The following is a 27,249-nucleotide window of genomic DNA, read 5'->3' as shown; positions in this document are numbered from 1 at the left end:
GTGGACTTTAAGTGGACGTCCGCGCTTGCGGTGTGTATGCACCGTTAGGGATGGTTTTGGTCAGGACACAGCTTAGCAGTTTGTCGCTTCGCAATGTTGGTAACATGCCTTTTTATCGTGCCAGTCTGAAATGTGAATCTATCTATCTAATAATGGGGAAGCCATGGCCTAAAATTAATTGGTAGCCATGCCCTAGTGGTTAAGGAGATGGGTCTTAGATCAGAGGATTCCACTCCCTATCTCACTCCATGACTGAGGTGCTCTTGAGCAAGGCACCTTGAGCATAACCTAAATAATACACCCTGCAAATATCTGTAAGTCGCCTTGGATAAAAGCGTCAGCGAAGTGCAATGTAATGTAGTCAGGGCTCAAAATGCTGCTGAAATGTCAGTTTGGCTGGTAGAAAACACCAACTTACTAGCCACTGTACCCACTAGACTAGTGAGTGTGTTTGACTTTTTTAAGACTAACATTTACTAGCCATTTTGGCTGATGGTGAAAAAAGTTAATTTAGGGCCTTGAATGTGGTGTAATGTGATGTCTGCTGACCAGGAGGAAGATGGCCATCTGTAATGTCAAAGAGGTTGGATTACTAATAAAGAGGGTTCAAAACCTGTCCACCCAATGCAAAAGAGTGTGCTCAAGTTGGCTCTCCAAAGGGGGTGTTGTCCCCTCCTTCTTATTCATCTACAGCGCTAAGGGGACTCCATTTATTCTCCACCTCAGGACTTCAAAGGTCTCCTAACTGAAGGTCTCCTAAAGGGGCGTTCACCCGACATAAACTGGATGCCGGAAAAGAACTAGAATGACGTATCTCAATCTATAATATCTCTGGTGGTAATGTGATGTCTGCAGACCTGGAGGAAGATGGCCATCTGCGGCTCCTCCATGGACTGGATGGCCGTCTCCACCAGCTTGACGGAGGCCTCCAGGTGGTCGCCGTGGCGCCGCATGAGGCCGCGCACGTGCCGCAGCCTGCGGTCCTGCTCGTGGCTCATGCTCTCCACCAGCTCCTTCTTGCGCTCCTCCAGGATAGCGTAGAGCACGTCGAACTTGTTGCACAGCGCTTGCTTCTGCCGGCAGCCATTCTCCTGTTAACGTCAGGATGGTATAGTTAAGGCCAGGGCCAAATGCTGGTGAAATAGTAGTTTAGTTTGATAGAAAACACTATTTTACTAGCCACTTTAACCCATTAGTGAGTGTGTGTTGGGTGGTCAGATTAACATCTACAAGCTATTTTGGCTGATGGTGAAAAAAAGTTAATTTAGAATAGAATAGAATAGACAGCCTTTATTGTCATTATACAAATTATACTGAGATTTGAGCTTCCCTACAAGGTGCACGGTCCTATATAGATGAACATTGTCCAGTAAGTGTGAGATCATTGTTGTAACAGCTTTGGGGAAGAAGCTGTTCTTCATCCTATTGGTTCTGGCTGGTAATGTCTTGTAGCGCCTTCCAGGGCTCTGGTTAAGGCCCTGCTGTGACTCAAGCGGTAGGGCACTGCACTGCTACACTGGCGTCCATCACGGAAAACACTTCCATGACCATAGCACAGAATTTTGGCAAAATCTGTGAAACTGACACAGATCAGATTTTGTGCCCCTCAAAGATCTGTGTCCATTCCACGGAATTCTGTGAGATCAGGTTGGTGTGATGGTTCTGATCTGGTGTCAGTTCTAGAGAGGGTTCTGTTCTGTTCTCACCTTTGTGTTTTATTTCACTCTCTATTTATAGGGTGAAGGCAGTATTAATAGGACCAACGTAACCTATGAGTGACAGGTTACTATTTCCTCTTTTGAGTTTGTTTTGTTCTGTTTTGTGTGTCTTGTGTTTTTGTCTTCTGTTGGGGTTTGTATCATTTTTAAAAAGAAAAGAGAAAAATGTAAAATAATGTATGAATTAGTTTTGACCACAGGAAGAACAGTGCTTCTATAAGAAGAAAACTGATGTGTTGTCAATCAATCAATCAATCAATCAATCAATCAATCAATCAATCAATCAATCAATCAATCAATCAATCAATCAATCAATCAATCAATCAATCAATCACCTCTATGGTTCTGCAGATGTCCTCCATTTGAGCGATGATGGCCTGCATCCTGTCGTTACCCGCCACCAGCACGGCGATGCCATCACTGAGCTCCGTCTGATCAGAGAGGAAACCATGAGAAAAAAGAGAGAAAGAGAGAGAAAATGAATAAAAATCCCATGTCGTAGTAGAATAAAAACAAAACCGAATTTTCAAACCCCACCAGAAGATAGAAGACAAGAGTGAAGTGAACAAACATCCAGTATGAACAAATGTGTTTCAAAATCACAAGTTTACTAAGTTGAAGATAATAAGACTTAAGATGTTTAAATAGACAGGCAAAAAAAACTTTTACAGAGGGCAAGTGTAATTAAAAATTAGGCAATATTACAAAGTTTGGCAGACAACACCACAACTGCCTTTTTCCGTGACCGTAAAGGGACACTGTGTAAGCTTTTTTATTGTTTATTTCCAGAATTCATGCTACCCATTCACTAATGTTACCTTTTTCATGAATATTTACTACCACCATCAAATTCTAAGTATTCATTATGACTGCAAAAATTGCACTTTTCATACATGAAAAGGGGGATCTTCTCCATGGTCCGCCATTTTGAATTTCCAAAAATAGTCATTTTTAGCTGCAAAAATGACTGTACTTGGACCATACTAGAAAATATTTGTTTATTACTTAGTAAACTTTCATGTAAAGATTAAATTTGGCAATAGGCAGCCCAGTTTCAATGAGCAGCATAGTTGCAGTACCTTTTTTGACCATTTCCTGCACAGTGTACCTTTAAATAAATATGAAAATGTGACAATGGAAAAGAGGAATTCTGTCCCACTCGTGTGTCATGTTCACCAGCTGCCATGGTGTCCCAATAAACAGCAGGCCAGAGTCAGGGGCTGGGCTGGGGGAGAAATAGGGCCTGGGCAATTTTGGCTTAAAGGGGCCCCTCATAATTTGCGACGCAGAACTAGCTCACCGGTGGGCCCGCACCCTTGTGGGCCCCTATTTTCAGAAATGTACAGGTACATTTCTGAAAATAGGGGCTCACAAGGGTGCGGGGCCCACCGGGAAAAGCCCAGTCTGCCAGATGGCCAGTCCAGTCTTGGCCAGAGTCCAGATTGTGAACTTTGGAGCCTCAGAACCACAGCATGACTGACTCTGGAGGCTCAAGACTGATGATGACTAATTTTTTTTTTTTTTGGAAAGTTTAACGCTCATCTGCATTTGTAATTGCCATGTGATTCACAGCGTCTAAGCAACAACACCAACAGCACCAACAAAGACAAAAAAAGTGTGGGAATACAAAGATCTGCAGGGATGAGAAGGTCAGCTCAGCCACCTGTTCAGAGCTGTGTGTGTGTGTGTGTGTGTGTGTGTGTGTGTGTGTGTGTGTGTGTGTGTGTGTGTGTGTGTGTGTGTGTGTGTGTGTGTGTGTGTGTGTGTGTGTGTGTGTGTGTGTGTGTGTGTGTGTGTGTGTGTGTGTGTGCACGTGTGCGCGTGTGCGTGCGTGCGTGCGTGTGTCTGTGTGTGTCTGTGTGTGTGTGTGTGTTTTCTCACTGCTCACGCTTTGGTCACTTTCTTTCACAGATGGGAAGACTGTCTGTCTGAAGCCCATGACCAACAACCGTAGGCTCCAACTACAAGCCCTGGCCACACATACACTCGTTGGATAAAAAAAGCAGCAGCTACAAAGTAATTTAATGAATAATTGTAAACTATGGTAAAACTATGGTTAGTTTTCAGTGGTCGATTTAGTGGTCGATTTCTCTCTCTCTCTCTCTCTCTCTCTCTCTCTCTCTCTCTCTCTCTCTCTCTCTCTCTCTCTCTCTCTCTCTCTCTCTCTCTGTGTGATGGTGGCTTCCTTCTGATATCCAATAGGCCCAACTCATTTTCCCCTGCTGTCTACCCTCCCACTGTTAGTAGACATGCTGCGGTTGTAGTAACTGGTGTAGTGTGTGTGTGTGTGTGTGTGTGTGTGTGTGTGTGTGTGTGTGTGTGTGTGTGTGTGTGTGTGTGTGTGTGTGTGTGTGTGTGTGTGTGTGGAGACTGCAACGGTTCTGCAACGGTGCCACCCTGCACTCCATGTGCTGTCTGAAAACTGCGTATGCACACAAACACACACGTACGTATGCATGCACGCACACACACACGCACGCACACACTCACCTTCTGCCTCTTGTAGATGCAGTGGTGTCACCTCGCTGTCCGAACACCTTGCATAAACACACACACACACACACACACACACACACACACACACACACACACACACACACACACACACACACACACACACACACACACACACACACACACACACACACACACACACACACAGACACACTCACCTTCTGCCTCTTGTAGATGTTATGCAGTGGTGCAACCTTGCAGTCCTTGTGCTGTCCGAACACACACACACACACACACACACACATGCAAAGACACACACACACACACACACACACACACACACACACACACACACACACACACACACACACACACACACACACACACACACACACACCACACACACACACACACACACACACACAAAGGCACACACACAACACACACACACACACACACACACACACACACACACACACACACACACACACACACACACACACACACACACACACACACACACACACACACACACACACACACACACACACACACACTCACCTTCTGCCTCTTGTAGACGTTCTGCAGCGGTGCCACTTCACAGTCCTTGTGCTGCCCGAACACCTTGCACATGGAGCAGGTGGGCGTGTGGCAGGTGAGGCAGTAGATGTTGATGCGCTCACCCTCGTGCTCCTCACACATCAGCTGCTGCTGCTGCTGCTGCTGCTGCTTCTCTGCCTGGGGGTGCAGGGGCCTGTGGAGGTCACAGAGGTCAAGCTCAGAGGTCAGGCTCAATGTCAATGGGTGCATTCCATTATGCAGACTTCCGTCTTGCACTTGTGCTTGTGGCCTTGCATGTTGTTGACGCCCTGCCTCCGTGGAGAAAACGATAAAGTTTCCCTGCTCTCAGCCTAGCCACAACAATTTTTTGGGGGGCTGTTCTTCATTCACCATCCCAATGGCAAATGAGGAAATGACATTAGAATTGTGTGAAGGATGGAGGTCAGCATATTGGAATGCACCCAATGTCAAAGTTAGTGCTCCTCACACATCAGCTGCTGCTGCTGCTTCTACTCTGCCTGTGGGTGCAGGGGCCTGTGGAGGTCACACAGAGGTCAAGCTCATAGGGTTTAATGTCAGGGGGGGGTCAATGCTCGTGCTGGAAAAGTCACTGGAGTGCAAAGGTCATGATTAGTTCATTTACTGTATAATAATTATTAGCCTGGGCCAGCTGCACACATTTTTTTTCACTTCTCAGTTAGTCTGGTCCCTTATATGGAAAGGATATTTTCAAATCAAGTTTTTTATTCTAAAAGATTTTCATATGACAGTGAAAACAGATATACATGTTTTGGTACATTTTCTCCCCTTTTGATCCATTTTGGTGTTGGTGAAACTAGTATGAATAAAGTACAAATTGTAAATGGCATTTACAGATAATGTGTATGATACAGTTACTTTCTTTGTGCTTCATACGTATAATACATACATATAATAGCCTACTGTAATTCTGTATGAGAAAACACCTAAAGGGGCAACTTTCAGGAGTATATCATACATTTAATATAAATAATTCTTACAAGTTCTTAACCATTTTTTCCATATAAGCCGCGATCAATATAGACATTACAAATCTTCCCAGTACTACAGTATGAAATGATCTGGCATGGTGGAACCTGATTAGGCTGGCGGTCGAATAAGGACACCACTCATTTCTTATTATGATTCATTCAGTCCAGCAACGGAACTCTCCTCATCCAGGTCTTTTGTACTGTATGTAGTATATCTAGGCTATGTATATGTGAAGAGTGGTCAAGTGGTATCTGCATTGTGTTAGCGACCTTGGTGGAAATATGACAGGCAATGTGTGTATTGTACACATGCTGCACAACATCTATAGTTGTTTGGTGGCTAAATGACACGTAGCTTTGCCTTCCTACAGTAGAGACATGGAAAGTCAAATCTCCTTAAATTCTTAAATGCAATTAATGCAAATTTGTAGAGTGAAGTGTGCACTTGTTGTGTGCTGTAGAGTGCTATGTCACAATGACAGTGGGAGTTTGAGTTTTCCAGTTGGGCTTTCACACATTCACTCGACTTTCATTTCTAGAAAAGGCCTACCTCTCAACAGATGAAAAGAAAGAATCGTCTCACGCAAACGTCAGTGCACAAACGTCATGTGCTCTATTGTATACATGTTGCACAACATCTATAGTTGTTTGTTGACTACTGTATGTAAATGGCCAGTAGCTTGGCCTTCCTAATAGAGACACCTCAAGTCAAATCCCTCTTCTTCTGACGTCCATCAGCGTCATGTTTTCCACTTCCATGCCGTCAGTTATGAATGGTACACGCTCAGGCAAGCTGATGGGGGTCAGTCATCCTGTCTGTATTACATTGTATGTATTGGATGGGGGCTCTTTCAGATGACTTTGTCCTGGGCCCAGCCAAAGCTGTCAGCGACCCTCGACACGCTGAATGAGGTGATGGGGGCGGCTGACAGCCAGGGCTGGACTGGGGGAGAGATATGGCACCTTTCGCTTATATATACTGTATATACAGCTCCAGAAGATTTCCATGCCACGTTTTGGTGTTAACTCACCAGTTTAATTCTAACTCAACAGAAATTAAACCCCATTCATTTTCAATGGGGTTTCATTTCTGGTTATTTAGAATTAAACTGGTGAGTTAGCGCCAAAACGTGGCATGGAAATCTACAGGGTATATTGAAGAGTGAAGTGTGGGGTACCAGGTCAACAAACAAGAACAGCTGACAGCAAAGCATCAAGGATATCTGGGCTTCCATAACTCCCATGCACTGTTTTTGCCATTGACTTCAATGTTAAACGCATCATGGCCATTATGAAGACAGAGAATGTCCTAACCAAGTATTGACCATTGCATGTTATGTAGAAAGTATCAAATTTCAACTGATTTAATGTGACCCGAATTTTGATGAAGAAAAATGTGATTTTATAACAATATTCTAATAATGCGAATTCCCCAATTCATGGGTTTTTTGAGCTGGAAGGCCAACATATATAAAAAGAAAAAAAATAATGATTGGAATAGTTAAAAAACTGGGCCATGAATCTACAATCCATGACAGTTTAACATTATTGATGGAATTATGGAAATAAATCAACTTTTTCATGGTATTCTAATAAAAAGGCCTGGAGCTGTATATATATGTTTTAACATTTCTGAAAATAGGGGCCCACTGGGGTGTGGGGCCCACCAGGAAATGCCCTGCATACCAGTTGGCCAGTCCAGTCCTGCTGACAGCTGACAGGGGGGTGGCGGCAGGGGGGTGGTGGTGACTGTCTGACTGTCAAAGCCCTCTTCATGAATGAAAGAAGGCCTGCTGAAATCGCATGACCTCTCCAATCCATCACGAGGCTTTTTAATCTTTGCTCTTGTCAGGCAATTGAGGTTGAAATGTGAGGTCCGGTGTGCTGTGTACCTGCGTGCCAGGCCCGTGACGGTAGGGACACATAGGAGGCGAAGCAAGCGAAGCGAAGAGAGGCGAAATCCAACCGCCATCAGGTCGTTGCAGCGAATCAAATGGAATGGAACAGTTATGTTGTTGATTTGATTGGGCCGCGGCAGGCGAATTCGCTCCTCATTTGCATAACATTAAACTTTCTTTAATAATTTCGCTCCTGTTCGCTTGCTTTCGCTTGCCATCGCCTGTCTCATAGGAATGAATGGCAAAGTTCGCAAATTCGCGTGTATGTGTCCCTACCGTGAGTGTTCTGTCGATATGAGCTGCTTCGCTCAGATGCCTACACCTAGGGCTGGCTTAACCCATTGATGCCTAAGGCAACTGCAAAAAAGGTGCTGCATGCCTGAGCCCTTTTTTTAAGAAAAGCTGCCCTCAGCCTATAAAAACCCAAATATCTCAGCTTCTGGAGCACATAAAAATATGCACTAAGTTGCATTTAAACACTAAGACGCTCATCTTTCATTAGAATGTGTTTTATTTATCTCAAACAAACAGAGATTTTTAATAAAGTTGTCTCAAATCTCATGAGCCTGAATGTTGCGTAATGTAGCTCCAGGTGCCAGGGCCAATGTTGTGCAACGCAACATCCAACATCAATGGGTTAATGCATAGGCTAGATACTGTATGACTGCATCTTAGGGGCCCCCACCTGCTAGGGGGGCACTGATCGGACTGAAGTGAAGAATTGCAAGATTATGACAAGATGCTGTATTGAAAAAAATCATCTGTTGTGTTGAGTAGACTTGGTAGACATGTTATCCTTAATTTCTAGTTTGTACATTTACACATGTACATGTGTAAATGTGAATTGTAAATTTGTTGCGAAATTTGTCTTCTGTGGATGGGAGGGTTTGGGGGGCACAGCAACCTGTAGCCTAGGGGCCCAACAAGGGCATCTTAACCCATTGCAGTCATGGGTGAGCGGTTAGGGCGTCAGACTTGCATCCCAGAGGTTGCCGGTTCGACTCCCGACCCGCCAGGTTGGGGGTAGGGGTGGTACGGTTCACAAAATTCACGGTTCGGTTCATATCACGGTGTCAAGGTCACGGTTTTCGGTTCTCTACGGTTCTTTTTTTAGTTCATGATAAATGGTGCACTGGGAATATTAAACAATATTTATATAACTGCAGTTACAAAGTGATGATTTTTTTGGGCAGTACATGAATTGCGGTTTGCCACGAATTGCACGGTTCAGTTCGGTATGTGAATTGTACGGTTTCGGTTTTCGGTGCGGTTTGTGCCATCCCTAGTTGGTGGGGGGGGGTAATCAACCAGTGCTCTCCCCCATCCTCCTCCATGACTGAGGTACCCTGAGCATGGTACCGTCCCATCGCACTGCTCCCCATGGGGCGCCACTGAGGGCTGCCCCCTTGCACGGGTGAGGCATAAATGCAATTTCGTTGTGTGCAGTGTGCAGTGTTCACTTGTGTGCTGTGTCACAATGACAATGGGAGTTGGAGTTTCCCAATGGGCTTTCATTGTATCCTGGAGTGACAAATATGCTGCATTCAGGGTCTTGAGATGTGAGCTGTTTCATTAAAAATGTGGGTATGTTAGAGCTGAATGAGCACATTCTAGTGCAAAATGAAGGTTCTAGCTTTTAAATGCAACTTATTTCATGTTTTTATGTGCTTCGGAGGCTGAGAGGGCACCTTTTCTCAAAAAGGGCTTAGGACAAAATGGGTTAATCAGGCCCTGCCTACAGCAAAATTATATTCCTAACCAGGGCCGCTGACAGCTTTGACCAGACCCAGGAGAAGTCATCTGTAAGGGCCCCCACCCAATAAATTCAATGTAATGAGGACCCAATAATGGGCCCCCCATCTCCCTGGGCCCGGGGCAGCTGACCTCTTTGTCCCCCCTTGTCAGCTTCCCTATTCCTAACCATAACCCCTAGAGGCGTGGTTGTAGTGTATTGTAACGGCTTGGTAGCTGTGCTTGACGGGAAGCTCATATCGACACAACAGCATTAAGGTTGCCAGATGTAACTGATAATACCCATCCCAAAAAAATCTCAAAAACCACCTAGAGGCACTAAATCTTACCCAATTTGGACTAAATTACAGTATATTTTTGTGCACACCTACAAATCTACTTTAAAAACCGCTAATATATATATTGTTTAACCCACAGATGATCGATTTATTGGGCAAGGAACCACATAATTTGGCAACACTGAACAGCAGCCGTTACAAGGAAGGATCAAGAGAGCCCCTCAGCCACCTAGAGTGGCTAACAGATTGGGAAAGAGAGCCATCTGGTGGATAGCAATAATATAGTGACAAACATTTGAACATTCTTGGACATTTCAAATCAATTTAATTCCCATCTGCTGACTTGGCAATACTCTTAAGGGTGTTTTATATATGTGTCACCCGTAGACGGCTGTTATCTTTGTTATCTTTGTTGTCTTTTTTCTGGCTTTAATCTTGTATTTACATGTCAGTTGTGAGGCCCAATTTAGTTTGTTGTTGTTTTGTTTTCAAGGATTTATTTTGTTTGTGCGTGTTTTTTTTACTATTCATTATTATTTTCATTTTTTTGTTATCCATTTAGTTTCTAGTTCAGTGCCTCTGTGGTTGTTTATGTGTGTATGTCAAGGAAAAGTAAAAAACCCAAATGTATCATTTTATCATTTTATCAGTTTGTAGTTGACTGATACCTTCAATAAACATATTAATTCAAAAGACAGGGCTGCTGACATCTTTGGCTGCCTGGGCCATCTGAGGGAAAGTCATCTGAAAGCCACCCCACTCAATACATATAATGCAATGAGGATCCAATTCTGGACATTAACCCATTTTAGCCTGAGACACCTGCAAAAAAGGCCTGCTGAATGCTTAAGGTTATGATGGCCTGACGGTATGAAAGACCCTTTTTAAGCCACCAACCCTGTTTCCTTATGCATAACAAATGTGTACAATGTGACAAGGTCATTTGGTGGTGACTGAATCATTTTCATCTTTTCACATTTCTCTTTGTGTGTGCAGAATCTTCTGATACCATACCAATCCTAGCTCTACTGGGTCTCACATTTTTCTCGCCATTTTACCTACTTTCCCCCATTTTTGGTGTTCTCTGAATCCAGGACTTACAGACAATAATGTTCATATAAACTGCTGATTCCTCCACACAGTGATGATGAGTCATGCTCAAATGACAGAATTAGAATCACAACGCACACACAAAACAAACAAACAGCCACGGCCTCGCATATAAATACAACCACGCATCAGTGGCACTGGCGAAAATGTCCATTACTAAGACAAAGTGTTATAGTTACATTTTTAAGGATCATGGTACGGATTAGCCTAATGGCAAATAAAGCATTGCAACAGCAAGTCTTGGAAATAATAGCTGCTGTCATAATGTTGTGATTTCTCTCTCTGCCTTTCTCCATTTCAGGAATAGTAGGCCTACCTCTCAACTAGAGATGTACAGGATCCAAGATCCGGTTCCAGATCCGGCAGGATAATAGGGTTTTTTACAGGATCCGGATCCGGCAGGATCTTAAGCAGTGGATGCGGTATCCGGCATTTACCTAAAAATCAGGATCTGGTGCATCTCTACTTTTTACATAGCCTAGGCTTCTCAGTCAGTCTTTCACAAACCCAATTGCTGCATGGAGGAAAGCCCTTTGGAAGCGGCCAGTGCAGGCAGTGTGGCAGTAAGCCGATGAGTCTAAAAAATAGTTTGGGCCGACGTAATAAAAGGGGTCCACATGTGCGGGTAGGCTATGTGTTTCAACCCTTTCTTAGGATCCGGTAGGATCTTAAGCAGTGAATCCAGTATCCGGCAGGATCCTAAAAATCAGGATCCGGTGAATCTCTACTCTCAACAGTTGAAAAGAACTAATCATCTCACAGAAACGTCAGGATCTCTGAATGGTTCCTGGGGGGTGGTTCCTCCATGTCTCAGGTGTCTCGAAATGAAATGTGCTGGTACATGTAGCACAGTACTGCCCCAGCAAGAGACTGTCCTGTAGTGTTGAGCGTCATTAGGGGGTCACAAATAATCCAGAATTCCAATTTCCAAATCTTTTCAGCAGACACACCCACTCAGAAAGAAACTGCCCTGTGTAAGCTGTTGACAACTGGACGTCTTTTTGAAATCTATTGGGCGACATACTGTTTATCTATATCATAACGATCAAATGTGTTTGGATAAACAGGGCCGGTTAAATGGAGGTTTTGATCCATGGCTCTTGGACCTGCACTACCCCACAAGAACACACACACACACACACACACACACACACACACACACACACACACACACACACACACACACACACACACACACACACACACACACACACACACACACACACACACACACACACACACACACACACACTGTACCAGGGACTGCACCTTACCTGCACTACCTCAGTCCTATCTACTCCTATTCCTATTCCTATTCTATTATTGTAATGTCTACTGTACATTCTATCAGGCTTGTACGAAATTCCGAATGGAAAGAATTTCAATTCAAAGTAATGCCATAATACGAACACTAGGTGGTGGTGTTCTATGTACTTTCAATGGGTGGTGTTGATCAGTGGTTCCCAACCTATGGGTCGGGACCCACCTTATGGGTCGCCAAAGATCCACAGGGGGTCGCGGAGCCCTCTTGATTTTAAGGGGTTTCATTTTAAATATATATAGCCCATGTTGAATGAAAGACAAAGCATTTAACTAATAAATGCATAGAAGCAACAAATTGTAAGTGCTACATTAAACATTTATTCTATATTTGACCAAAGAGTAATTGAGGAATAAAATAACTAAAATTAGTTTTCGCAGGAAACAGAGGGCATCTTGTGACTCTGTCTTGTGCGGGCGCTCGTGGGGTTGGGTCACCAAAGCTTACAATAGTAAGAACATGGGTCCCTTAAGAAAAAGGTTGTGAACCACTGGTGTAGATTAAATTAAAAGAAATTCAAGGTAATGGCACCACCTAGTGTCCGTATTATGGCATTATTTTGAATTGAAATTCTTTCCATTCAGAATTTCGTACAAGCCTGCATTCTATATATATATCTTTTTTCTGTTTACATGTTCAATGTTAAAAGTTGAATGTTAATGTTAGATGTTAAATGTTCATTTGTACTGTATTCATTATTGACCACTATTGTTACCAGTCCATCGCTGTTACCTGTCATGTCTTGCACTGTATGTCAGTCTGTAAAATGTCAGTCTTGTACTGTATATGTCTTGTCCTGGCATAGTATAGAGAGAAAACGGAATTTCATTCTCCTTGTATGTCTTGTGCATATGAAGAAAGTGACAATAAAAGCTGACTTGACTTGACTTGACTTGAGTGGCATTGGTGGGTCAATTAAATGAACGAAACACCTTGGGGGTAGGGAACTTAGGCTTACAGGAAGGGGTAAACCATAGAACCAATACAAAATCGTATTATTTCTATGGGGGTAAACCTGTTAACAGGTGGCATTCAGTTCAGAAAATGAGCCCCGCAGGCTCTTCTATTAGATAACTTGCATCACATTACATCAAGGATAACTGAACTTGGTTTACTACTGAGCCAGGTTCTTGAAATACCCCCTTTACTTATTCCCAATCTCTCTCTCTCTCTCTCTCTCTCTCTCTCTCTCTCTCTCTCTCTCTCTCTCTCTCTCTCTCTCTCTCTCTCTCTCTCTCTCTCTCTCTCTCTCTCCCAGCAGCACCAAAATAAGGCGGCCACAGACAGACGCCACAGCAGCAGTGACTCCTCGTTCAGACACTGCTCTCTAGTGGCCGTCTGCTGAACTTGGACTGCAGTGCCACTGACAAAGATTTGCTAGTGGAAAGATGAATCAAACCACGCAGGCGTCGCCTACCCAATGCAAAGGTGTGTGTTCAAGTGCAGTCCCCTAAGGGGCCATTGTCCCCTCCTTCTTCTACTCTTTCTGTGCCGTTTGATGGTGGCTTTTAGAAGATGTGCACTACACTACCATCATCTACAGTGCTAAGGGAACTCTGTTTACTCTCAACCTCCGCCGGTCTACTAAGGGGGCGTTTACATGGCGTCTCATGGATCCTGGGAAGTATGGGCTTGACTCGTCTCTGCCTTTTCTAATGCCTCTGCCACTGACCTGCTGGACTCCTGCTTGTAAATGTCGATGATGTTCTCCACCAGTAGGTTGCGCTGCAGGCCGTAGACGCCGTGGCGGTCCAGCACCACCTCGTGCCGGCAGGAGGGGCAGCGGAAGCGGCCGCCCGTGGACATGGCTGAGGAGCCGCGAGTCTGCCACAGCGGGTTGGAGGCCTGGGGAAGGGACAGGGCGGGATAGCCTGATTATCATCGACTTTCAAATCTCTTCAAGACCTGTTCTGACCAAGACCACAACAATTAACGTTTCCCAAACAGCATGGTTGATCCGCCTCCCTATAGGTTTGCTACTGGTGTTTGACTAGTGTCCGACAAAGGCGGTGGAGTTCCAATTTTTTGGGGAGATCAGAAACAATATTTACATTGCTCTTGGCCTGACTAGAAGCAAAGGTGAAGGAGCCGCGACTCTGCCACAGCGGGTTGGAGGCCTGGGGACCAGACAGGGAGGGAGGGAGGAGGGAAATAGGGATGCCATGGCGGTTACATCCCATTGGTCTGACAGCCCGTTAGTCCGACGCACACGTTAAAACTATGCCCAAACCAAAACAATTCCTAACCCTAACCGACATTAAACATGTTCTGTCAGTATACAATTATTTTGGTGTTTGTATTACGTTTGTATTAAGTTTGTAAATATTCACTTTTAATTTATATGACTTGACATGGAGTTACATATTACATACACCTAGGAAGTAGTAGTAATAATTATTAAGTAATTAATTATTAAGTAGTATTAATTATTATTAGTAGTAGCATTACATATATGACATACACCAAGGAAATGTGGACATGGCGGAGGACATGGCGGACTCTGCCACAGCGGGTTGGAGGCCTGGGGGACAGGACAGGACAGGAGGGAAGAGGGAAGAGGGAAGGAGGGGAAGGAAGCCATGGCATGACATGACATGGAGTTACTGATGGAATCTGAATATTGCCCCCAATCTCATATATACCATTTCCATGTCCATGCATTGTTTTATCCGTGCATGTGACATGTCAAGTCAATTTATTTATAAAGCACCTTAAATATAACAGAGGTAGCTGTTCAAAGTGCTGGACAAGTAAGAGGACTTGAAAGAACCCATAGAACACACAGACAGACATACTTTTAGGACACAAGTACTTGACAATAAAATAGAAATAATCACAATCAGTAAAATCTAAAATCATAGCATCATATAGAAAAGAAAAGGTGACCAGGCATTATAGTGAATCTAGGGTAATAAATAACTGGGGGATAAGTTAGCTATGGCAGAACATGAAAGGACAGTTACATAAAACACATTTTAAAAAACTAAGGGGCTGATCAACATTCAGAGAGGAAAATAAAAATCATTTAATGTGACTTCCTGCCGACATAAAGCTGTTGGCTTATGCATTGCCATTTACTTTGATGATTTACTAATTTCACCAACAAGTGTTATGTCTCAGACGATACTGGGTTGTACATAGGCCTCGAGTAATGTTGATCTCTAAAGGTAAACTTTTTTTTTTTTTTTTTTTTTTAAGGAATATAGGAATAGCAGGGACAGAAATCTGGAAATGAGAGAGGCTGTGAACCGTGCCCCTTTGCCTTCACTTCTCTCTCCCATCTGAGCCTGTAGGTACTCAAAACAAAAACAAAGGTGTGCCTTTCAAAAATCTATAAATAGCATCCCTCTGCCTAAACAAACAGTCACAAGAGGAAGCATTTCAACAACGACAACATCAACAACAGCAAAAGCCAACTTAGGATCAGGACCCCGTTTCTCGAAAACATCATTGCTAACCAGTTGCCAACTTAGTAGGTTGCCAATGGAAAATTGCATTGCAACCAAGTAAGTTGCTAACTTAGCTAGCAACGACACTGTCGAGCAATGCACCCCTGGTCCAAACAAAACATTAGCTTCATGTGTCAGTCTGTGGGGATGACCTGAGAAAAGCCATGGGCAATTTATAATCCCCTTGAGAAAAGGCAAGAGAGATCCAGACAGGGTTGGACTGGTGGAGAGGGAGGGCCCGGGCACTTTTGGCTTAAAGCCCCCCCTCATAATTAGTGGCGCAGAACTGATAAACTGGTGGGCCCCGCACTCGTGGGACCATATTTTCAGAAATGTTAAAATCCTGAAAATAGGGGCCCACGAGGGTGTGGGGCGGGGCCCATCGGGAAATGCCCGCTATGCCAGAGGGCCAGTCCAGGCCTGGATCCAGAGAGTGGTGGGGCATGTTCACGTAGAGTGACAGGGGGCAAAAGCTCCTTCTACCAAGGTGCAGATTTTCAGCCACTTGTATCCTGCAGTTGGTCTATTAACACATTGACGCCTATGGCACCTGCAAAAATAGTTGCTGAATGCCTGACCTCTTTTAAAGAAAATCTGCCCTCAGCCTATAAAAACCAAAATATTTCAGCCTCTGAAGCACATAAAAACGTGCAATAAGTTGCATTTAACCCTTGTGTTGTGTTCGTAAGCTGCATACACCTGTGGTGTTCGGGTCATTTTTGACCTGTGATAACAAAACTCAGCCATAAAATACCTAAAAACACTTGTTATCATCAAATATTGTTTTTCATCTCATGGTTAACTTGGTATGTATTCATATCCATGGAAATATTACTTTATGTATTCATCTTTAAGACTTTACAGGTCTTTTATCTTACATTATGCAAATCGTTTTTGATGACCAAAACTATCAAAATCTGCATAAATTCACTATTAATACCTCCTAAAGTGATACAATTCGTCATTATGTTGTCCATGTATTACAGCTGATATGAGAGTACAACAACAACCACATTTATTTTATTAGTTTTTGTCTAATATTAAAAAATATCATCAATAGTGGCATTTGTGGTGTTCGGGTCCAAACCAACCCAAAGCAGGATATAGCAGGATAAAGACCAAATGTCAACTAAATTAGTTTTTCAGTGGATAAAATCAATGTTTAAATATGTTGACTTGGTGTTTTTCCATATTTATATGATTTTAGTGTGGTAAATATACAAAATAACAATTCTGTCAGAGTCACAGCTATTCGGCCAATCTAATGCAAAGATATTGGAAATGAACACCTCAATGAACATGAAAAAAGTCACACTATTCATCTGAATCCCCTATGCCATGAACATGGACCATTATGTCATTGCCACATCAACTTTATGGAAAGTATAAGACCAGTTCTACATGTTTGGGTGCCATTATGAAATTTTGATACTTTTTTTGAAAAAATAATGTGGAAAAATGTATTTTGCAAACAAATGTGCGAAAAAAATCTCATTTTATAATGCAGAAATGGATTCCCTGATGATGAAAACATATAGTAGCCTAGTAGACACCAGAAATACATCTGTACTCCTTTCACAACAGGAGATATGACGTATTGTAGTGTATGGGACTGTCCGGCGGCCATATTGGATTTGTAATATGAAAAAGCTGGCAATTTTTTTTCAGGCAAGAAATATATTTTCCTCACCATAAATCACCAAACTGAAGACAAAGGGTACCCAACAGCTTTTCAGAAATGCATACAACAACAAAAATCTATGCCGGGTCAATTTTGACCCGAACACCACAGATGTAACTTTTTTTTTTTTTTGGACCTTTAAAATTTACTAAAATGATCAAACATATTTTTTTTGTGTTGAAATGATTGTGACTGAGGATTAGATGAAGCCTTATTCCAAGAAAATAAAGGAAAGTGTGTTTTTTTCACACTAAAACTTGAAAATGGGTCAAAAATGACCCGAACACAACATAAGGGTTAAACACTAAGACCTCCATCTTTATCAGAATGTGTTCATTCATCTCAAACAAACAAAGATTTCTAATAAAGTTGTCTTAAATCTCATGAGCCTGAATGCTGCGTAATGAAGCTCCAGGCGCCAGGGCCAATGTTGCGCAACACAACATCAGGCATCAATGGGTTAATCTGACTGATTAGTGTTGTCAAACGGAGGACCCCTCCACATCTTAATTTATAATACTGGTAGGAACAACCTGAAACACTCATGCTTTTCATATTGTTTATCCCTGTGTCCCCAACCCACTCATTTCACTGAATTCCTGCAGTTGGTCTCAACATATTTAGCAGCTTGCTCAAGGTGCGTTTGCAGGTATATAACGTCTTTACTGTTCAAGCTTTGAAGATACTACAAAGGTAAACAATGGGCTCGTTTGTGACGAAACAGTGCTGCTTTTGCTAGGCAGTGGGCATGCACACTTCGCCAGTTTGATGCATTATGATTAGAATTTTCGGTAACACTTTATTTTTTACGGTACAGTATTTACTGTGTACTTTCTGCGTAACAACAGGGTAACAGACGGAAGTTACATGGTATCTAACGGTTAAAAAGGGGGTAATTACAAAGTAAATACTATGTAATACACATATCTCAAGAATTACTATGAAACTACTGCATATGTTCTAACCATCTAATCATCAAACTTCTCTCTGTTACCCTGTTGTTACCCAGTTAATGGTATTTATTTTGTAATTACCCCCTTTTTACTCATTAGATACCACGTAACTTCTCTCTGTTACCCTGTCGTTACCCAGAAAGTACACAGTAATTACATATGGTAACTGTACCGTAAAGTAAAGCGTTACCGAATTTTCTAACCACAATGCATCAAACTGGCAAGGTGCGCATGCTCGCTGCTTAGCAAAAGCAGCACTGCTTCGTCATGAACGAGCCTAGTGTCACTGATGACTTTTGACCTCTCAAGGTGAGCAGAGGTCATATCCTACTTTCCTCCACATCTTAAAATAACGAGCATGCTATGTACTAACTATAGTAGTGATGTCATGCTTTCATCGTCATCACAAAAAACATTTATGGGAGCTTAACCACAGTACTGTATTGTTATCAATATGTTATGTGGATGATCAGCAAAATATGTTGTAATTTCCCCTTTGGGAATTGATGAAGTCAAGTCAACTCCACTCACCTCAAAGGCACTATTCAGAACTTGCTTTGACTTGTCTATAAACATGGAAAATAAATCTGGGGAAGTGGATTGTGTCCCAGTGGTTGAATTTCACCTCCAATAGTGTTGTTTTGGTGATATAGGGCCAATATGTTCTGGGGGCAGCTGTGGCCTAGTGGGGGCAGTCGTGGCCTAGTGGTTAGAGAGTTGGTTTTTCAGTCTAGGAGATGCCGGCTCGAATCCCCCTGACCTCTCCCTACATCTCCAACCATGGCTGAAGTGCCCTTGAGCAAGGCGCCTAACCCCACATTGCTCCAGGGGACTGTAACCAATACCCTAAAAAATAATAGTTGTAAATGGCTTTGAATAAAATGAAAGCGTCAGCTAAGTGTAATGTTCTGTGTTCTTGCCCTCCTGTCCCCTGACAGGCTCCCAAAGTTCCCCAGTGCAGGGGGCCCGGTCTGACCTGGGCGAAAGCGACTGTTGACTCCGTCAAACAGTCTGGTAAAAGCCAAGAGGCATCCGTCTCCGTGGAGGATGGGAGATGGCCTGATCTTACTCTGCCATTTAAATTCATTGGAGTTAGGAATTTAAATTGAAACCCATATTGTACTTTATGACTGTTATGATATAGCCTTCACAAAAGCATACAAATAAGAAAACAAACGTGTGAATATAGCTACCTTAACCAATCAGTAACAGACTTTGTGGGTGAGCTCTGCGTAACCACTCTCAACTGTTTGCTGATTGGCTTTACTGTGAGCGAACCGAGCTAGGAGGGTTTCGCCAGACTAGGTGCAGAGTCAAACTCTTTGCGTGGCGTACATAGAATGGCGTCGCCAGGCTACTCTTGACCCCTGGTAGGCCCCCACAGTTCCCCAGTGTAGGGGGCCCTGGCGCCCCCTTTCCCCTACATGCAGCAGCAGGTGTGGGCTCAACTACTAAGCTGAGTGAGTGGGTGTGTGGGTGAGCGGTTGACAGGGCTGGACTGGCCATCTGGCATAGTGGGCATTCCCGGTGGGCCCTGGACCCAAAATCCCCCCCCCATTTCTGAAAATAGGGGCCCACAAGGGTGCAGGGCCCACTGTTGAGTCAGCTCTGCGCCGCTAATCATGAGGGGCCCCTTTAAGCCAAAAGTGCCCGGGCCCTATTTCTCCCCTACTTCAGCCCTGGTTGTTGAGTAACTTCTTTTTTTTCTCAGTCTGACACACAAGTTTGCCATCAAACACTGAAAAAGACCCAGCACTTCACCTTCCACATTAACACCAATAAAACTACTGTAAACAACCATCCACATCCAACATGGAATCAGTTTACAAGTAACCCTTTTATCTTCAAAGGTAACCATTAAAACGGATATGTCAGTCCATTAGGCCTTCACAGTCCATGTACAGGTATGTGGATATGTTTTTCCCTACATGTAAATGGAATTTGAATTTTAGAAATCTCCTCTTTAAACTCTAGGTCTTTAACATGAATAACAGATATCAGCAGTATCTGGATCCCTGAACCCCATATTGAATGAATTAGGGGTAGGGTTGGAGATAAATAGGCCTACAGAATATTACTATGTAGTGATTTCTGAAAATATATTTACTCTGACATTTATATCTTAATGGTGAACACAAACAACAACAGCAACAACAACAAAAAACACACAAAAACTCAACGTGCGTGCTAGATGCTACACTGCAGGCCAGCTCCGCCGGTCTTGCCACTGGAGGGGCAACAGTGCTCTGGATCTCCTTCATCTAACTCAGTGTTTCTCAACCTTTTTTGAACAAATGCCCCCATGGCCTCATCACAAGCCTCCCAACAGCCCCTTGAACCCATCATAAGCCTGACAAACGCCCTCCGTAGTATTAAAAATGAAATGGACTAATGCTCCCCAATGGCAACTAAGCACCGCCACCTCTCAGTTGTATCCTTCTCAACGCCCCCTGGGGGGCTGTACCGCCCCCGTTGAGAAACACTGATCTAACCTTCCCTTAACAACACCCCTGGAATTCTTTCTTTTTAAACAATTTATTAGTGGAGTAGGAAGAGCCCAAACAATTAAATCACAAACGAATAGTCCTGTCTGCTTTGCATTTACTGCTCCAACCTGCAGTATGTTGCTTCACCTCATCACAGCAATTCAGCTCCCCAACCTGCCCCGCCCCCCATTTACACCTGTGAATGCGAAATCTTCCCAAATCTTCCGTCTGTTTTTTTTTTTTACGTACAGTACAGTGCAACCACTGCTGCCATGCCATGGTCACCTACCTGGAAGACGTCACTAGCGCACTTACAAAAAAACCCCTAGCTAACCCTTCTTTGCATCTGCACTTGTTGTTCTGTATATTCCCTGTGCACTTTGTATCTGCTAGTGATGTTGGCTATGATTCTGACCTTGTTTGTAAGTCGTTTTTGGTTATAAAGCGTCTGCCATATGCAAAGTAATGTCATGTAATGTAATGCAAGTAGGCCTATTGGCAGAGGACGCGCTCAACTTCTTGGAAAACCGAAAAGCTTTTGGGTGCGAGATAAAAAGCGTCAACTTAAGGAAGAAGAAATCCGCACTCACAAACTGCGTCTCATTATTTGATGAAGGCTTGTTAGCCGAAACGCGTTTGCTTTTTGGACATGGTGGTAATATAAATAAATAATGAGACGCAGTTTGTGAGTGCGGATTTCTTCTTCCTTATGTAATGTAATGCAACCACTGCCAGTGCCATGCCACGGTCACCTACCTGGAAGACGTCACTAGCGCACTTGCGGCAGAGGTTGTGCTGGCAGGGTAGGATGACCACGGGCTTGGTGAACATCTCCAGGCAGATGGGGCAGATCAGCTGCTTCTCCAGGTTGTCCATGGAGGAGCTTGACTCCCCCGCCGGGGGCTTGAAGCCCAGACCAAAGTTCATCTTGCTCCTCTTCAGAGATCAAATAAATAGCCCTTGTTCTATACTGGAAATAAAAAAGGTTCCAAATCTAAATGCGGTCCAAAAAGATCTTGAAGCCAGAAGGTGGGAGAGGAGGAAAAAAAGGAGTTGGAAGAAAAAGAAGATGAAGAAGAAGAAGAAGAAGAAGAAAGACAGACAGAAAGAAAGAAAGAAAGAAAGAAAGAAAGAAAGAAAGAAAGAAAGAAAGAAAGAAAGAAAGAAAGAAAGAACCCTCTAAAATTGGACAAGAAAAGGGAGAAGTAGAAGTTGAGAGAAGATGCGGATAGGAGGATAAGAAGATTATGAGGATGAAGAGGGTGATCAAATGTAAAGAAGAAGAAAAGAAAAAAAGGGAATAGACTGGCTGGACTGATGCCTCCGACTGACTGCCAAAGCTGTGTTGTTATGTTATTCCTTCCTTGTAGATGCCTCCTGCATCCCGGTAGCGCCTGACTCTGCTACCTCGTGGGGGCTCGACTACTGGCACTCCCTCTCTCTCTCTCTCTCCCTCTCCCTCTCCCACTCCCTCTCTCTCTCCCTCTCCCTCTCCCTCTCCCACTCCCTCTCTCTCTATCTCTCCCTCTCCCTCTCCCTCTCCCTCTCCCTCTCCCTCTCCCTCTGCCTTGTTGATGATGATAAGCCAGGCCCCCTCCTTGATAGGTTAATTTTAGTTTGCTGTTTGCTCTAGGTTGGGTTACTGTCAAAACTTTACTGGCCCTCCGTTCCAACTTCACCCCACACCGCACCCCACATCTCCACACACACACACACACACACACACACACACACACACACACACACACACACACACACACACACACACACACGCGCACGCACGCACGCACGCACGCACGCACGCACAGGAAAGCAGACAGGTGAGGACAAACAGGTAAATTGTCCCTGGGCTCCATTGGGCCCTTGATGCATTGTCTGTATTGGGGGGGGGCTTTCAAATGACACACACACACTCACACACACACACACACACACACGCACACACACACGCGCACACACACGCACAGTCACACACACAGAACCGGGATTCCACCACTCACGGGATTATGAGACGCGTGGACAGAGGGATGGTGTGTGTGTGTGTGTGTGTGGGCGAGTGGCAGAGATTCCTCTATCCATTTTTATCTTCTGCAACCTGATAGGAGTGAAGAGAGGAGTTGCTAGCTTGTTTGGTTCGCTACTTCATTGGTTGGATTGGGATGGGATGGGTGAATGGACGGCTCGGTTGGTTGGCTAAAGGGCTGCCTGGATGGCAGGCAGGCAAGCAGGCAGGCAGGCAGGCAAGCTGGCAGGGGCAGGAGAGGAACATTTGGTCCTCTTGGATCCGAGGGATCCGGGGGTGGGGGTGTGTGTGTGTGGGGGGGGTGTGTGTGTTGAACGCTGCCTGACGCCAATGACAACAGACTCTAAAAACAAAACCACCGTACAGCGAGCGGGTGAGCAAGAGAGTCAGTCAGGCCACACTAGTATGTCCACATGCCTGCAGCACAGTGTTGCCTAATGCCCAGCGGTGACATCAGTCTTTAGAAACATCGTTGCCAGATGAGACCGATGATTTCAGCAAAATAAAAGCTCAAAACCCACCTGAAATCGCTAAATTCTGCTCAATTTGCACTAAATTCTAATGATTTCCATGGCCATAAATTTGCAGAAAAAAAACCTACCAAATGTCCCTTTTACCCATTTTTACCCACAGACGGACATCCTAAGCAGCCCAATTGGGCAGGAAACCACAAAATATGGCAGCAATGGTTAGAAGTCACCTTTCACCGTTACACTCAAAGCATTCTGTTTTTTCTGTTACCTTTGAACATAGCTGTACTACAAATTACATGCACATGTACATAGTCTAATTCCAAATTTGTAGTCTTAGGTCTGTTCACTGACAGAGTCTGTGAAGTTTATTTTAAAATGGATTTGAGACATTATTTGCATTTTTCGGAAAATGTAACAGTATTCTGTAAAGGAGAGAGAATGGCTATTAGATAATCAAGTCAAGTCAAGTCAAGTTTATTGTCAATTTCTTTACATGCACTGGTCATACAAAGAATTTGAAATTGCGTTTCTTGCTCTCCCATGCAGACATAGACTAATCTAGGTAAGGACATAGACAGTATAGACATAGACAGTACTCATACATGGACATAGACAGTATGGACGTAGACATTGCTCATACAGACATTTAAAGTGCAAGATTGGACAACAGAAGACTTGTAGACATACATTAAGAGGAGGTATTTTGTTGTTCTTTTTCTAAAAGTCCTTTATAGCGTTCTGACATAGTAATAGTAGCATTTGAAGAAATAAATAATTAAAAAAGGTTTTTATTTAAATACACCAGCAGCAGTATGTGTGTGTGTGTGTGTGTGTTTGTATGTGTTTTGTGTGTGTGTGTGTGTGTGTGTGTGTGTGTGTGTGTTGTGTGAGTGTGTGTGTGTGTGTGTGTGTGTGTGTGTGTGTGTGTGTGTGTAGCTTCAGTGCAGCGAAAGTGCGGTGTGCGTCTGTGTGTGTGTACCTGTGTATGTGTGTGTGTGTGTGTGTGTGTGTATGTGTGTGAGTATGAGTTGTGTGTCAGTGTGTGTATGTTTGGGTTTAGTGCAGAAAGTGCGGTGTGCTTGTGTGTTGTGTGTGTGTGTGTGTGTGTGTGTGTGTGTGTGTGTGTGTGTGTGTGTGTGTGTGTGTGTGTGTGTGTGTGTGTGTGTGTGCATGTGTATGTTTTGAGTTAGTGCAGGTTGAAAGTTCAGTCACAGATGTAGTAGTGCAGGTGGAATGTTCAGTCACAGATATGGTGGTGGGGATGAGGGGGGGAGCGTTGTCAGTGGCCTGGCTGGCTAGAGGCTGACAGTGAAGGGAGAGTGGGTTGAGTGTTCAGTATCTTGATTGCTTGATGCATCGTGCTGCTTGCAAGCCTGGTGTTACGGGAACGGAGGCGCCTGTACCTCTTTCCAGAGGGCAGGAGGCTGAACAGTTTGTGTGCAGGGTGGCTTGTGTCTTTGATGTATCATCAGTGCTTTTTCGGGTGAGGCGTGCGGTGTAAAATGTCCTGCAGGGAGGGGAGTGGTACTCCAATGATCTTCTTCGCTGTGTTCACAACACGCTGGAGTGTCTTCCTGTTTTCTCCGTGCAGCTTCCTCCCCACACTGTGATGCAGCTGGACACGACGCTCTCTATGGTTCCTCTGTAGAATGTTGTCATGATGGAGGGTGTAGCACTTGCCTTCTTTAGTTTGCGCAAGAAGTAAAGACGCTGATGGGCCTTCTTCGCCAGTGATGTAGTGTTGGTGGTCCAAGAGAGGTCGTCGCTGATGTGCACTCCAAGGAACTTGGTGCTGCTCACTCTCTCCACAGCATCACCGTCGATGGTCAGTGGTGGCAGTTGTTTTTGGGACCCTCTGAAAAGTTGACAACAATCTCCTTGGTCTTGTTGACATTCAGCAGGAGGTTGTTGTCTTTGCACCATCTGGCCAGCAGTCTACTTCTTCTCTGTAGTGGGTCTCATCGCCCTTAGTGATGAGGCCCACCAGTTGTTGTATCATCCGCAAACTTCACTAGATGGTTAGTGCTGTGGGTCGTTGTGCAGTCATGTGTCAGCAGCGTGAACAGCAGGGGGCTGAGAACACAACCTTGCGGAGCCCCCGTGCTCAGGGTCAGGGTGCTTGAGGTGTTATTCCCTACCCGTACTGCTTGTGGTCTCTGCATCAGGAAGTCCAGCAGCCAGTTGCAGAGGGAGGTGCTGAAACCTAGTTTGTCCAGTTTTCTGATGAGTTGTTGTGGTATTATGGTATTAAATGCTGAACTGAAGTCAATGAACAGCATTCTCACATATGAGTCTTTATTGTCCAAGTGGGTGAGGGCTGGATGGAGGGAAGAGCAGATTGCATCCTCCGTGGATCGCTTGGCTCGGTATGCGAACTGGTAGGGGTCCAGGGTGGGGGGTAGGGTGGCTTTGATGTGTGACAGGACTAGCCGTTCGAAGCACTTCATGATTATGGGCGTCAGTGCTACAGGACGGTAGTCATTGAAGCATGATGGTGATGATTTCTTCGGCACGGGTATGATGGTAGCAGCTTTGAAAAGTGATGGGATGACTGCTTGCTCCAGAGAGATGTTAAAGATGTCTGTTAAGACATCCTTCAGCTCTTCTGCACAATCCTTCAACACTCGGCCAGGTATGTTGTCTGGGCCATCTGCTTTGCGTGGGTTGATGGTGTGTATTATGGTGTGTAATGAGGAGCATATTACTATTGTGCACAGAAATACTAAGCCTAAAGGTGGGTTTAACATGATTTAATCATTCCTGTCATACTATGATATAGCCTACTATAATGCTAACACACTATTCCACATCTTCGATGCATTATGCATCATTATGTTGGAGAGGGAAAATGGTCTAGCATTGGTCAGGGCCCTCACTCAGGGTTGAAGGGAATCAGAAGCATAATCATTATCGTTTAAGTCATAACTGTAATCTGAGGCTGAACCCCCATCTGTTAGGGGAACTTCTCACTGTCATGACTCCACCCCCCACCCCCCTTTCCTGGCTCGCCGTCCCTCTTTGAGACACACTTAGTTAGTCTCTCTTTCCTCCCCTTTTCACTGTTCTTTGAGAAGCAGTGTCTCTCTTCTCCTCTCCTCACTCTCCTTCCCATCTCTTTGAGACACACATTGTGCAAGGCCAGACTAATGCACAGGCTTATGGCTGCAGCCAAGGGGCCCCACCTGCCAGGGGGCCCGTGTTTGGAAATATGGCAGAATTGACAGGGATGTAATATTGAAAAATGAATCTATTGTATTGGGTACAGTTGGTAGATTCCTGTGTTCTCCTTAATTCCTAGCTCATAATTACGACACTGTGTTCCTCTTTTCCTCACCCTTCCCCTTTCAGAGGCATTGTGTCTCTCCTCCCCTCCTAACTCTCCCTCTTTCAACTTGGACTGGTAATCTAGCATACAGGGCATTTCTCGGTGGGCCAACAGTCCTCAGGGCCCAATGCTATTGTGTGTGGGTTTTTTGCATGTTTTTGCATCCTAGCATCTCTATAAGAGGGTATGTCTGTCCATCGGTCCGTCTATCTGTCCGTCTGAAACGCTTTCTTTAAATTGTAATTCCCTCCTGTGTCCACAAGGCGGCAGTGCATAGATGGACGCATCTTTGTCTGCCTGTCGGACTTGTTCCTAAAATGGACCACAATTCAGAGGGTCTTGCTCTCCCTCTTTGAATTGTTCTCTCTCTCCTTTCCTCCTCACTCTCCCTCTTTGAGACTCGGAGTCTCTCTCTCCTTCCCTGCTCACTCTATTTGATATGCTGTATATCTCTCTCTCCTCTCCTCCTCAGTCTCCCTCTTTGAAACCCTATGTGGGTCCATTCCAGTATCCCAACTCACTTCCTTGGCTTGTGCTTGTGGCCTCCTGCTTCACAGCCTCTGTGGAGAAAAGAAGAAAACATCCCCGCTGTCGGCCTAGGCACAACTTCTGGGGAACGTTTCCCCATTCAACATCCCAATCACACATGAGAAAATATTTTTAATTTTAATTGCACTTTTGCGAGATATTGCATTAAACTTTGATCGTCAATGATGTCTTGCAACGTCATCACAAGGCTACAAGCACAAGGGAAGAC

At 44.2% G+C, this 27,249-nt stretch overlaps 1 protein-coding gene across 2 annotated transcripts in view; it reads right to left on the bottom strand.

Moving 5' to 3' along the window:
• trim54 (tripartite motif containing 54) overlaps window positions 1-22,078 on the bottom strand; it is a 37,126-nt gene extending 15,048 nt beyond the window's left edge. For both annotated transcript variants that reach the window (XM_063223333.1, XM_063223334.1), the window contains exons 1-5: window positions 21,428-22,078; window positions 13,775-13,947; window positions 4,734-4,926; window positions 2,054-2,149; window positions 858-1,091 (exon numbers count right to left, since the gene is read on the bottom strand). In XM_063223333.1, coding sequence (XP_063079403.1) covers window positions 858-1,091; window positions 2,054-2,149; window positions 4,734-4,926; window positions 13,775-13,947; window positions 21,428-21,598 — 867 coding nt within the window. In that variant the 5' untranslated portion in view covers window positions 21,599-22,078. The remainder of the gene's footprint in view (window positions 1-857; window positions 1,092-2,053; window positions 2,150-4,733; window positions 4,927-13,774; window positions 13,948-21,427) is intronic.
• Between the last annotated feature and the right edge of the window lie 5,171 nt (window positions 22,079-27,249).

The sequence above is a fragment of the Engraulis encrasicolus genome, chromosome 18 (assembly GCF_034702125.1).
Source record: "Engraulis encrasicolus isolate BLACKSEA-1 chromosome 18, IST_EnEncr_1.0, whole genome shotgun sequence".
Lineage (NCBI taxonomy): Eukaryota > Metazoa > Chordata > Actinopteri > Clupeiformes > Engraulidae > Engraulis > Engraulis encrasicolus.
Note: the sequence above shows the minus strand (reverse complement) of the source record. Positions and strands in the feature narration are given on the sequence as shown.